This window comes from Topomyia yanbarensis, chromosome 1, assembly GCF_030247195.1.
Source record: "Topomyia yanbarensis strain Yona2022 chromosome 1, ASM3024719v1, whole genome shotgun sequence".
In the NCBI taxonomy this organism is placed as follows: Eukaryota; Metazoa; Arthropoda; class Insecta; order Diptera; family Culicidae; genus Topomyia; species Topomyia yanbarensis.
In genome coordinates, this window is record NC_080670.1 from 32,652,670 (window position 1) to 32,666,102 (window position 13,433).

Genomic DNA, 13,433 nt, shown 5'->3' on the forward strand with positions numbered 1-13,433 from the left:
ATACAATAATAGCAAATTGCTGAAGAAACGTCAGGTCGAATCGCTGTTTAAACTTCCTACAGTTTCAAAGGAATCGGCTGTCGAGTTACACAATCTTTTGGATGGATTTGAAAGGATCATACACACTCTGGATCAAATAGTACAACCTGTGGATTATAAGGACCTACTACTAATAAATGTGCTGTGCTCACGGTTAGACCCACACACGCGGCGAGGCTGGGAAGAACACTCGTCGACCAAGGAACAGGACACATTGAAAGACTTGACAGAATTCCTGCAACGTCGTATCAGAATACTGGAATCTCTTCCAACGAAATCTACGGAGCATAAATGAGAGTCATCACCGATTAAAAGGAAGCAACCACCATTTCGAGTTAGCCATAATGCAGTGCAATCATCATCGGTTGGAAGGTGTGCTGCTTGTCCAGAAAACCATTGGCTGTACACCTGTCCAGTCTTTCAGCGCATGGCGGTAGCAAACAGAGAATCACTGCTTCGTTCTCAGTCTCTCTGTCGCAACTGCTTCAAACGGGGCCATCAAGCCAAAGACTGTTCGTCAAAATACTCTTGTCGGAAATGTAAAGGCCGACATCACACGATGGTATGCTTTAAGGCGGATGGGGAAGGCAGTTCCCGAGATCAAGCAAATGAAACTGGTGCATCTACAAGCAACAAACCATCAACATCCGCTCCAAGTACAAATACGAGGGTAGCAAATGTGGCTGCTACCGAAACCGTTGCATCAAACTTCGCTCAGAAGAGAACATCCAATGTACTTCTTGCTACGGCTGTAGTCATTATCGAAGACGACGGGGGAGCTCGCTACCCAGCGCGAGCGTTACTTGATTCCGGTTCGGAATGCAATTTTATCTCGGAAAGGCTATGTCAACGGTTGAATGTGTCAAGAGAGAAGGTGGACATTTCTGTCCTAGGCGTTGGCCATGCGTCAACTCAGGTTAACCAACAATTTCAAGCGACAATCAAATCTCGAATCTCGTCATTTTCGCGCAAAATGAGCTTTCTTGTTTTGTCAAGGGTTACGGTCAATCTACCTACAGTAACAGTGCAAATATCGGGATGGGAGATCCCAGATGGAATCGATCTAGCGGATCCCACTTTCTTCCAATCAAAAGGTGTGGATTTAGTGCTAGGCATTCAGGCATTCTTTAGCTTCTTCAAGAAAGGCAATGAATTATCGCTGGGCGATGGTTTACCACTACTTAACGAGTCGGTTTTCGGTTGGGTAGTTGCCGGAGAAGTAGATTCTACTAGAAAGACCACACGCATAGTATGTAACATGGCGGTATCTGACACTTTGGAGAAGTTAATGGAGCGGTTTTGGTCCTGCGAGGAAGTGGGAAGCGGAAAAATTTACTCTCCAGAGGAGGCGCGCTGTGAGGAGCAGTTTGGGCGCACTATTCACCGAGAATCAAACGGTCGGTACACAGTAACACTTCCCAAGAACGAGGCGGTCTTGGAACGGTTAGGGTCATCAAAGGATATCGCCATGAAACGCTTTCAAGGACTGGAAAGAAGGCTTTCCAGGGACGATGAACTTCGCCGACAATACGAGGATTTCATGACAGAATACCTTCAGCTTGGACACATGCGAAGGCTGGACGATTCCCAGGAAGACAAGGTCAAACGATGTTACTTACCGCATCATCCTGTAGTGAAAGAGTCCAGTACCACAACTAAGGTGAGAGTGGTCTTCGATGCTTCATGCAAAACGTCAACTGGAATTTCGCTAAATGATGCGTTACTCGTCGGACCAATCGTGCAGCAAGATCTTCGCGCAATCATACTACGTTGTCGAACTCGCCAGGTAATGGTTGTCGCAGATGTCGAAAAAATGTTTCGGCAGATTAATATGGATCAGGCAGATGTACCCTTACAGAGCATCTTATGGAGGTTTTCCCATGAAGAAGTGGTTAATACGTTCGAGCTTACGACGGTCACCTACGGCACAAAACAAGCACCGTTTCTAGCCACGCGGACACTCAAACAGCTGGCATTTGACGAACAAGGTCGATTTCCTCTGGCAGCACAAGCAGCAGATGAAGACATCTACATGGACGATGTAATATCTGGGGCTGATGACATCGAAACCGCTATGCAGCTCAGGATGCAATTCGATGCAATGATGTTGAGCGGTGGATTCAGACTGCGAAAATGGGTTTCCAACTGCGAAAGGGTCTTAGAAGGAATACCGAAGGAAAATCGAGCACTACCAGGGGCGGACGAAATTACTTGGGATAAAGATGATACAGTTAAAACACTTGGGTTATCATGGCTGCCCAAAACGAATTGCCTGAAATTTCAATTTACTATACCTACACTTACACCAAATCAATCTCTAACCAAGCGCATGATTCTGTCTATCATCGCATCACTCTTCGACCCCTTGGGGATCTTGGGGGCAACCATCGTAACGGCCAAGATTTATATGCAACAACTGTGGAACTATTGTAACAAAGATGGGCAACGTTTGGAATGGGACGAATCTATACCTACAACGGTAGGTGAGGAGTGGCGAAGTTATCAGCTACAACTGCCTTCGCTAAATTTGCTTCGGATTCCACGATGTGCGGTCGCACCGGAAAGCATAGATATCGAGATCCATTGTTTCTCAGACGCCTCTGAGAAGGCGTATGGAGCTTGCTTATACCTTCGCAGTAGGGATACCAACGGAAGAATTACAGTCCAGCTTTTAACTTCGAAATCGAAGGTAGCACCATTAAAGGTTCAAACGTTACCGAGACTGGAGTTGTGTGGCGCTCTACTAGCGGCGCAGCTTGTGGAGAAAGTTTCGGATGCAGTGAAGGGTATCAGCAAGGTTCATTTCTGGACCGACTCAACGTGTGTTCTTCAGTGGCTGAAAGCAGAATCACCAAATGTTTGGAGTAGTTTTGTGGCAAATCGTGTATCAAAAATTCAGGCTATTTCGGAAAATCATTCTTGGCATCACGTCCCAGGTATCTGCAATCCCGCAGATCTAATATCGCGTGGTATTCTACCGAATGCAGTAGAAGGAAACAGTTTGTGGTGGGAGGGCCCAGACTGGTTACAGGAGAAAGCTGATAAATGGCCCAGTCAGCCGAATATTAATTATACTGACGCACCAGAAATGCGACGAAGTACAGTAACCGTTATCGCAACTAAACTGCCAACATTCACAACAAGCTTCATTGTAAAATTCTCATCCTACAGTCAGCTCATCCGGGCCACTGCTTATTGGTTACGGTTAATTGCTATCTTACAGCACAAGGAAAGCGGTAAGAGAAAGGGATTTCTCAGTACAAACGAGCTGCGAGAAGCGGAAACTGTAATACTACGGAAGGTACAGCAGGAATCATTTGGAGATGAACTGAATGCTCTGAAAGGTGGAAAATCTGTTTCTCGTGGTTCCTCGCTTCGATGGTTCATCCCAGCTATAGGAGAAGATGGTACTCTGCGGGTAGGTGGCAGGTTAAGTCACTCTCAGGAATCGTTTGATACAAAACACCCAATTATTATGCCAGCCTGACATTTATTGACGGCGATGCTATTTAAACACTACCATGAGAAACTGCTACACGCGGGAACTCAATTGCTATTGAGTACAGTACGGTTACGGTATTGGCCTTTGGGTGGCAGAAATGTGGCCAGAAAGATAGTTCACCAATGTCTTCGATGCTTCAGAGCCAAACCGTCGGCCATCAAGCAGCAAATGGGTGAACTGCCAGCTGCTCGGGTTACAGTTTGCAAGGCGTTTTCAAAAACCGGAGTGGATTATTTCGGACCGGTGTACATTCGGGATGGCAGACGTCGACCCACGATCAAGGCATACGTAGCGGTTTTTGTATGTATGAGCACGAAGGCAGTACATTTGGAACTGGTTACTGACCTGTCTACAGAACGCTTTCTTCAGGCGCTGCGGCGCTTTATTTCTAGACGGGGCTTATGTACAGATATGTATTCCGACAATGGAACAAATTTTGTTGGTGCCAGAAATCAATTAAAAGAACTGTTTACGCTGCTGAAAAATAAGAAGCATCATGAAATGGTTTCAAAGGAGTGCGCCAAGGATGGCATTCAAGTGGCATTTCAACCTACCAGGTGCCCCACACTTCGGAGGCTTGTGGGAAGCCGCTGTACGTTCAGCTAAATTTCACCTACTTCGAGTGCTCGGGGAAAACTCTACGTCGTACGAAGACTTCAACACACTGTTGATCCAGGTAGAAGGTTGTCTAAATTCTCGGCCTTTGACGCCTATGTCGGATGATCCAACAGACCTAGAACCGTTGACACCGGGTCACTTTCTAACCGGAGGATCCTTGCAAGCTATTCCTGAGCTTGACTACAATGATGTACAACTAAATCGGTTGAACCGATGGCAGCTAGTTCAACGTCAGCTTCAGGATTTCTGGAGGCGTTGGCGGCGTGAATATTTATCACAACTACAAGGCAGAACTAAAAATTGGGAACCACCAGTGAAGGTAGAGACCAGTCAATTGGTGACTATTGTAGATGGAAACCAACCTGCAATGCGCTGGAAGATGGGTCGAATTCACGAGTTGCACCCAGGAGATGATAACGTGGTACGAGTGGCCACCGTAAAAACAGCATCTGGATTCCTTTGTCGACCAGTAGCGAAGCTGTGCATCCTTCCAACACAAGAAACATCAAGTTCATCAGCTACAGCAAACAACTCACTCAACTAGATCGTACGGTAGTATCCATCCAATGCATCGAAAGGGAGTTTGTTTATTTATTTCAGAAGTTCCTGTCAACTTCAGGGTAGGTGAGGATGTCTGAAGATGTGACATTACTACCCTATGGTTACCAATTGCCACCAACACAAGTATGCAGCCATTATCAGCGATCGGTCATCTGTGCACCCTATGGTGCTGTCGGAGTTGCGATCAGCACTATCTAAACCAGCGTGGCGCGAAAGGGATGGCTAATCATCTACCTATCGTTGGATCGACCAAAGAAGGAGAGATCAGTCTGCTACCGATCACGGCCGAATATGGGTGTCCCAAGGGGAACCTGCGTGCAATTTTATATCTAATTGTAACCGAATTATTGTAGAGTCGTAATATAAGTTAATTCTAGTAAATTGAGTATTAAATGTTCGTGTTAAGGAATGAATCGCGTGTGTAATATGTGTAACATGAAGCCTTTTATTCACGAGGGGCCTTAATTGCCCATTCCGACCTAACGGAGGGAGGCACTGGCGGTCACAAGTTACCCTGGAAAACCGATCATCGAGACACAAGGAGGTCAGCAAAAGGTCAGTCGTCGTCTTTCCCAATAAACAATATCACTCATCTGGGGCAAATAAAGGATAATTCTTTTTGAACTATAAATAAGGTCATTAGAGTTATAATTGAGCAAAAAATGGCGAATACGATATTTTTTAAAATTTCATAAAATTGATTTAAAAAAATCTATTTTTGAACTAATAAGTGCTTATATCTTCTAAACAATAAAAGCTAGAGTTTTGATGTATTAGAAGAAAATCTTCGTTTTCAAAAACTCTGAAAAACATCTGAAGGATATGTTGGAAAAAAATGAAAACTGAAAAAGTTATATTAAAAATTTGGTTTTTCATGAATTGACTCTTTGTAATATGTTTAAATTACTTTCACGGTGAACAATATAAAAAATGTAGTTTCGTTTTCATGATAAAATATTGCACTTTACAATATTTTTCTATTATTTTAAATAGTGGGTAGGGTGGTTCTAAACTTTTTAAAATCAGAAAATTAACTTTTTAATGGTTCGAGATAGAATTTCGCTGTCTCCCAAAAAATTCAAGAGAATGAAATTTTAAAAATCTTTGTCGAAGACACTGTAACTCTATGTCGTGCACTTTTCATTCTACAAGAAATTTACCAAAAAAAATTTGGGGTGTTTCTTAAAAAATGGTTTTCTTTGTATAACTTTTGCTGTTTTGATTTTTCAATAAGATCACTTTAGAAATACTTTCAGATATTTTGAAGGAGAACAATTTGTCTTAATATATTGAACCTCTAGCTTTGCTCGTTAGAAAGTTATATATACTTTTTACTAAAAATAAAATATTTTTGAGTAAATATTGCAAGATATAAAAAAATATCGCATCTGCCATTTTTTGGTGATCTATACTACAAAGCATGCTATTTCATATGAAAGCAACAGTATTTAATGTTCAGTGCCCGAATCGAAGATAATTCTATTTGAAAAAGTTATATTTTTTATATAAAAGTTCTTATAACTTTAAAATGAAAAAAGTTAAGTAGTTGGTGTTTTAAAGCAAATTATATGCCCTAAAATAATCTTCAAGTTGTCCGAAGGGTACTTTAGCGTAAAATAAAAACTTCAAAAGTTATAGAAATAAAACCGTTTTTGTAAGGAACACCCTAAAGCTTACATTTAAATTTCTCGTGCAATGGAAAATATAAAGGCTAGAGCTTGCATGTCTTCAGCAAATTTGTCTAAAATGTGTTGCTCTACAACTTCATCAAAGAAAGTACAGCTCTATCTCAAATCGTTAAAAAAATTTATTTTAAATATTGCTTAATTTAGAACCACCCTAGCATCGGTTTAAACAAAAAGAAGGGCCTTGCAAAGTACAACAACTTTGCCAAACATGTTGTAAGGCTAAGTCATTTAATTTTAGCAAAAAGTTAAAATTCCTGCTAAATTCGCATTCTGGACCACTGTGCATTGTGCATAAGTGCAAAGTGTACTAAGAATGTAATGGATATTTCCACATAAACAGCCTCCGAGCCATAGTTTAGAGAAAAGAGAAAGGCACCATTGCACCGCTAGGTGGATTAAAACAGGTTTTTTTATCTTGCATTTAAATTAAATTTCATCTTTGAAATGTACATTATTTTCAAAAAAGGCGAATGATCCTCAAGATTAGAGCCTAAATGAATAAATATCACAAATTTGACGAAGCTCAAGCAAGCTGTTATCATAGCTGCAGTGCACAATGGCCAGTTATTACAGTTACATCACGTTCGTAATTGTGTACCAATAATGTTTAGAAATTGCGTCGTCGTTACAATCAAGCTTCATACTATGTCTATGTCTACTACTATGTACTATGTCTATACTATGGTGCCAATAGAATGTTCGGGAAAAAAATGATCATTGAATTTAACAAACGGGTAATATGCAAGTGCTTTAACAACTCGAAACAGGTTGCCATACGAAATTTGAGCTCAATTGGACATGGTTAAGGGGATGCCAAAAAATCGCCAAAGATCAAAAATTCTCAACCGTGAAAAATCTCCAAAGCGAGAAGTTTCAGAAATTGAATTTATAATATTGATGCCAAATGTCAAATGCAAGAAATGTTGAGATCTCCAAAAAAATTTTTTTTTTGTTCATTTAACAACCCATTTAATGTTTTCAGATCAATTGCAGAGGGACGAACACGACACTCTTTAAAATCAATAGCCACTATAAATGAACAGAATATTAAAATGTAATTTGTGTTGTGACTGAATTCAATGCACAACGTAAAATAAACTTTAGTCTGTTTATTTGAAAATCTTGAATTATTTATAAGAATGCCCAAAAAAAAACCTTAAATATCAGAGCTTTTATTCTCACCCTTTCTTTTCCCGGGCTCCCAAACACACGCAGCAAACGCGCTTATCTTGCTCACAGCCAATTGAAGCAAAATGGATCCACGTTATCTCCTAGCAGTCCAGGCAACCGTGCAGGATGTTGACCAACTTGCAGCTATTTTTTCGTCCTCCCAACCACAAAAAAAAGAAAACCTGCCGCTAGCCTGTACCCGGAGTAAGTTTTCCTTGTCTGGACAGTGTACAGCGCAGCGTCCTCTTTATGTTGGCTACTTTATAACAGTGACACGGAGGACGCGACGAGGGAAGCAACTTCCAGCGACATGTTCGATTTTCGTTTCGTTTCCACCATCCCTTAGGTACATGTGCACCGTGGAATGGTCGGGCACCACCACCACCGAGAGACGGGAGTGTGTTTGAATAAGCATCCGGAACGGAGGAAGGAGCAGCCAAATAATAATAATAATGAGCTTTATTTAAAGTTCGTGACGTTTTTCGGGAAGACTCGAGTCGGTAGGAAATGAAATTTAATGGTTATGCGCTAGGAGCGATTGGATGCTTTGTTGGCACTTTGGTCGCACAGAGCTAGTCGGGACGGGAATGGTAAAATCAGACACGTGATTTTTTTTGCGTCAAATCGTAGTTTCTAACAGTGCCGATTCTGCAGTTCGACAGGATTATCGCAAGCATGTGGTTTTTATTTGCAGGAAACCAAAAGTGGTTTGCATAGTTAAAAAAAATAATTTCAGGTAATGGAGTGTCGATTTTTTTGGGTTGGTGGGTTTGGTAACAAATATCTGTTCCACCACGTTAGGGGCTGTTCACCCCGAGCGCTTGTTTCTATTAAAATGAGCTGCTCGAAACAGGGTCTGTCTCAGAGCGGACGAACAGAGCAAAATTGCCGTAGCTTTTCAGCTACAGCTAAGATGGAAGTCCCTTCACGAGGCTGCGTACGGTAGTTGAGGTAATATAATTTATTTCAACTTTACCTTAAAAGTATACTGTTAAAGCAGTTTATAGTTTTTTTATATTCAAAATTCAAACAAACAGAGCTAATGCTGCTATTAGTTTGAAAACCACGTTTCGTTGACCTGTTTAACCGTTCAACTGCCAGCTACACTTTATAAAACGATAGCGTCGAAACCATTTTCCAGACTTCTGCATCACCAAATCCAAGACAACGATTCTCGGCGAATGACTTGGATCTGTTTGTTGCAAGACTCAAACTACAACCGTTCGCCAACCAATTAAAAATTACTACATTATAAAAGGGTTAAAACCAGGCACTAGCGCTCTACGATAAGGACCCCATGCGATACAGCTAGACACCCAACCCGTTGGCCGGGAGGAATCACCCCATAAACGGTCGAATGGGATTTTCGTGGAAACGGCAGCATAAAGCGGGGAATAATCCTCCACAAACTGCAGCGCTCAGAGTCACGAATCTCACCATCTTCGGGGTCATGTGTGGCTGTGTGTGTGTGTGAATGTCAACCGTGGCAGAATGGGATCACTTTTGAGCTCCTTCGAATTGCTAGCTATTTTTTTTTACTCTGTGTTTCACACAAAAATAGGGATAAGGTTGAACATTCTCATTTATGATCATCATAACGAGAAAGCATAATACAACTATTTTCGGAGCAATCCTTTTGTGTCTAGACATTGGGCGATTATCGAAACAATTCCGGGAATGATATATTCAATCCGACGGGGTTTACTGATTGCAAACGACAAACTGCCAACAAGATAAATTTGTAATTTGCCAGAATCCAAATTGCGATATGTAATAACTAATGCCGCTCTAGTTTGGCATTAGCTGGTACATAATTGACGCCACGCTCGACACCGGAGTGCAATACTCCCGCAAACACTTTATTAACTATTCATTTTCCTGCCAACCGCTCGCTTAAACCCACTCTCTCTCTCTCGCTTTCTCTATCGCCCACTCCCACCGACCGACCGACCTACGTAGTGCATTGCGAGATGTTGAAAATTTCAACAGTATCACATTTCAAATTCTACCACCACACACACACACACACACACACGGGTGGCGGCGATCCATTACAAAGTGCCCCCGTATTTCGGTCAAATTTACTGCGGTGACGACTGTTATGACCCGAAGTCACGTCCTATATCCTCAAGGGTCCGGCTGAGCGGGCTGGGGCTGCACAGTGGCACGCCTTAGAACAAAAGGTGGACTAAAGTCCAAACTTTTCCGTATCGGTTCATATAGGACGTTTTTATGTGATTTTGGTACGCTGAAGTCGTTTTCGATATTAAAACATTTCAAAAATGAACGTTTACTATTCATTAGGGTGTCTCAAAAATATTTTTTTTTCTAAATCGTTCTTAAAATTTGTGTATATTAATTTTCGTGTGCTAAATCGTTTTTGATATTACCATTTTCAAAAAAAAATCACTATACATTAGGGTGGCTCAAAAATAATTATTTTGTTGTAAAGGTTCAAATTTTTTTAAAGACATTTTTGTGCGCTGAATTCCTATGTTGGTTATAGAAAATAGAAATTAACTTTACTACTTATTAGAGTGGCTCAAAAGTAAATAATTTGTCTTTTATAAAGATTTCTTTCAATTGTAATTTTGAAATTTATTTTCCGTATTGAAACGAATTGATTGACATCTCATTATGGGGCTTTAGAAATGACTATATTATTTTTAAGGATCAAATAAGATGTGATTGTCTAATTTTGGAACGTTTAATTGATTAGTGGGTTACTTGGTATGAAAACTACATTTTTTTTCATTTTCAAACAAACATTTTCAGCGTCTTAGTGGAATATTGATTTACATTCACTAATCAACAAGATGGTTAACGATGTTGTTTTCGCAGGTGTGTTTTAAGTTGCTTAGATTGCTTATTTCATACCTTAAACTAAAATAAATCCAAAATCCTTTTTTCGCGTATATGTTTCATTTAAAAATGATCTTATTTTATTTGGATTATATCGCATACCCTTAAGCTATATCAGTGCTATGCAAACTAGGAAAAAATAGTCTCACCAAATGACTAGATCTCAACTGTGTTCACTCAATTTGACAGTTATTGCGTAAGTTAGCAAAAATAGTTCATGAAACATTTTATGACACATTTCAGATGGTTGAAAATATTTACTGAATTTTAAACATTCTTAATTCCTTTACCACTTAAAAACCATACTTCCCACTCGGATCCTTACTCTTGATCACTAGTAAAACCCTTGTAGATCATGCTCTAAATGCAATTTGAAAGTTGTGCATAAATTAGTGCCATTATTCTAGTCATAAAGTGAATATTCAAATTAAATATCAGTAATAACCATGCGTCTCCATTCACAGTTTTTTCAAATTTTGACTGCTCATCGCAAGTTTTCGCAAAACTAGCATAGGCTCATTTTAAAGAGAAAACGAAAAGCTTTCGAATGAGCATAGTGCGATCGCGGGCATTCACGGGCGTCGTTGTTGTTATCACTTTAGAAGTTCGAATTCAATAAAAATTCATGACAAACAGTTATCTAAACACTAACTAAACCAACTAGTGACTTATTTTTTCGATTTTACGATGTAATTTTATCACACGGATAATTTTGGTGAAGTAATGCAATTCATAAAATCAACCGTTTCTTTGAAAAACGAGAATAACCGTATATAGTTCCTATGGTCAAATAATGCAAAAAACACTTGAGTTATGCCCTTCAAAAAGCTGTCAAAAATTCATTTTGTATTCAAATCACCTAAAATCTCGCGAAAATGTCTCTGATGGCTCAGCTGATACGAGAAAAATACTAGTGAGAACATCGCATAACCTTCATATATGGACTTAAGTCCGGGCTCGTCCCGCTGTGGGCTGGGGCTTGCATGTTTGCTACTGACACGACACTTCCCACAAACGTAATCGCAGTAATGCATTTCGCATTTAGAACTCTCTAACACAGTGTTTGACAGTGCAATTTAATGGTGCCTTCAGTTGGTGTTCGGGGTGGTCATAAATTCGGAAGGTGAGGGTGGTGTTTTTTTGAAGGAAGACAAATTACTCGTCGGTTAGTTGGCTTCGTTTGCTGAAGTCACGAGAGATGTTTGTTTCGGAAAAATCGTCACACTTAGCATCAATCATTGTTATCAACCACACCACCAATGCTACCAATGCTATCATCACAATAATAGTTCGAAATTGATGTTCCAAACCGAAACATTTCTACCCTTACCCACTCTGTGGTCCGTCCATCCCTACGATAGCAATTGCGAGACACCAGGAGCAAACGATGACGACTCGGGATGACAGTTGGTGCGGTGCGGTCAAACTCGGCCACTACTGCCTGCAACTCGCTGCTGCGGCAGTGTACTTAGCTGAAATACATAAATGCATTTTGCAAACTACCTACCTCTACACACACACACACGCACGCCGCACTCGACAGTCGGTCGACGGCTGCACGAAGCTAGGTGAAATGTGGAATGAATGAGTGACCTGTGCTGCGACCGTGGTGTAATTTTAATTGGATGTTCATTCAAGTGGTGGCGCTGTTTTTGGCGTTTGGGAAAAGTGTGAACATTTAGTTTGCCTGTCGTCTGTCGTCGGACGGTTTTTGCACAGATATGGATGTAATTACGCATGGGTTTTTTTTCTGTAAAAGGCCACGAAACGGAGGTTAAAGTTGACAATTTAGCACCTTATTCCTGGAATACCTCAAGGGAGCCCACTACGACCTGTTATATTTTGGCTCTGTATGAAAGATACAAACATTTTAATCTTTTGATAGCTCTTTACCACCACATGGGATTAGAAATGATGAGACGAGGTTCCGTAGTCGGATTCACAAAGATCACATGAAAACGACTCAGCGCGCTGAATAATTGCCATGTGAAAATTGAGTTTGCAGTGACCGGTTAAAGCCCTGGTAAGCATGTCGCAGAGGAGTTTCGAAAAATGTAGGAAATTTTTCGACATCATTGGGCATGGTTGTTCTAGAAACGCCTTTCTAGATTTCTCCAATAATTGCTGTCCTCGAACGAAGCCCAGGATCAGGCATTTTTCTCTTATCCAACTTATCTAAAATAGGAGAGTGAGCTCAGGGCCAATGAAGTCAATCGCTGCACCTGCCCTGGCCAAATCGTTGGCTAATTCATTTCCAATAATACCGGAATATCCGGACACCCATACAAGACAGCATACAAGTGTTAACAATGGCTTAGTTATTCGATTTTAGTAGTTTGGCCCGTGATTTGTTCCAGCTAAGGATCCGGATTGTAGCCTGACTATCGGAGTAGAAGTTTATAACTTTTCCGAATAAGCTCTGTTGCATGGCCGATTGTACCCAGCACTTAATCGCGAAGACTTCTGCTTGGAATGCAGTACAATATCTACCTAGCGAGTGAGACTGCTCCAATCTCATTTCACGACAGTAGACACCAACACCAGCACGTCCCTCCATCAGAGAACCGTCAGTGTAACAGACCAGTTTCGTTCGTTGCTGTATCTCCATTTAGCCAGACAACCACTCCTCTCGAGAGGGAATCTTCACATGGAATGTTCTGTAACGAAAAATGCATGTGAGTGTAATATCGCTAGGAGCAAGAATCTCTTCACCCCTGATAACCATTTGTGACCACAGTCGTGTGTGACTGCTACTAAGACCAAGCCTCAAGGACAGCAATCGAAGTTGTGTTGGAAGCACCAGCCAACGCCATGAGCGTCTTTGTTGGCAGATGGTTTAGCTTTGACGGGACCGTCATCACTTGACTTGACAGTATTGAACGTACAATTGTCGTGTAAATCCAATAGATGTATTTGGGTTTGAGACCCCAGGTCTTTCCGAAAGTTCGTCTGCACTGCCCGAAGGCCATGCAAGCTTTTATTGAGTTCAAAAC

At 41.0% G+C, this 13,433-nt stretch overlaps 1 protein-coding gene across 1 annotated transcript; it reads left to right on the forward strand.

Annotated features, from left to right (window-relative positions):
* Positions 1–598: 598 nt before the first annotated feature.
* On the forward strand, positions 599–3,526 carry LOC131694776 (uncharacterized). The gene has a single exon (XM_058983279.1). It carries the CDS (start codon positions 599–601, stop codon positions 3,524–3,526), a length of 2,928 nt encoding a protein of 975 aa, XP_058839262.1.
* The last annotated feature ends 9,907 nt before the right edge of the window (positions 3,527–13,433 follow it).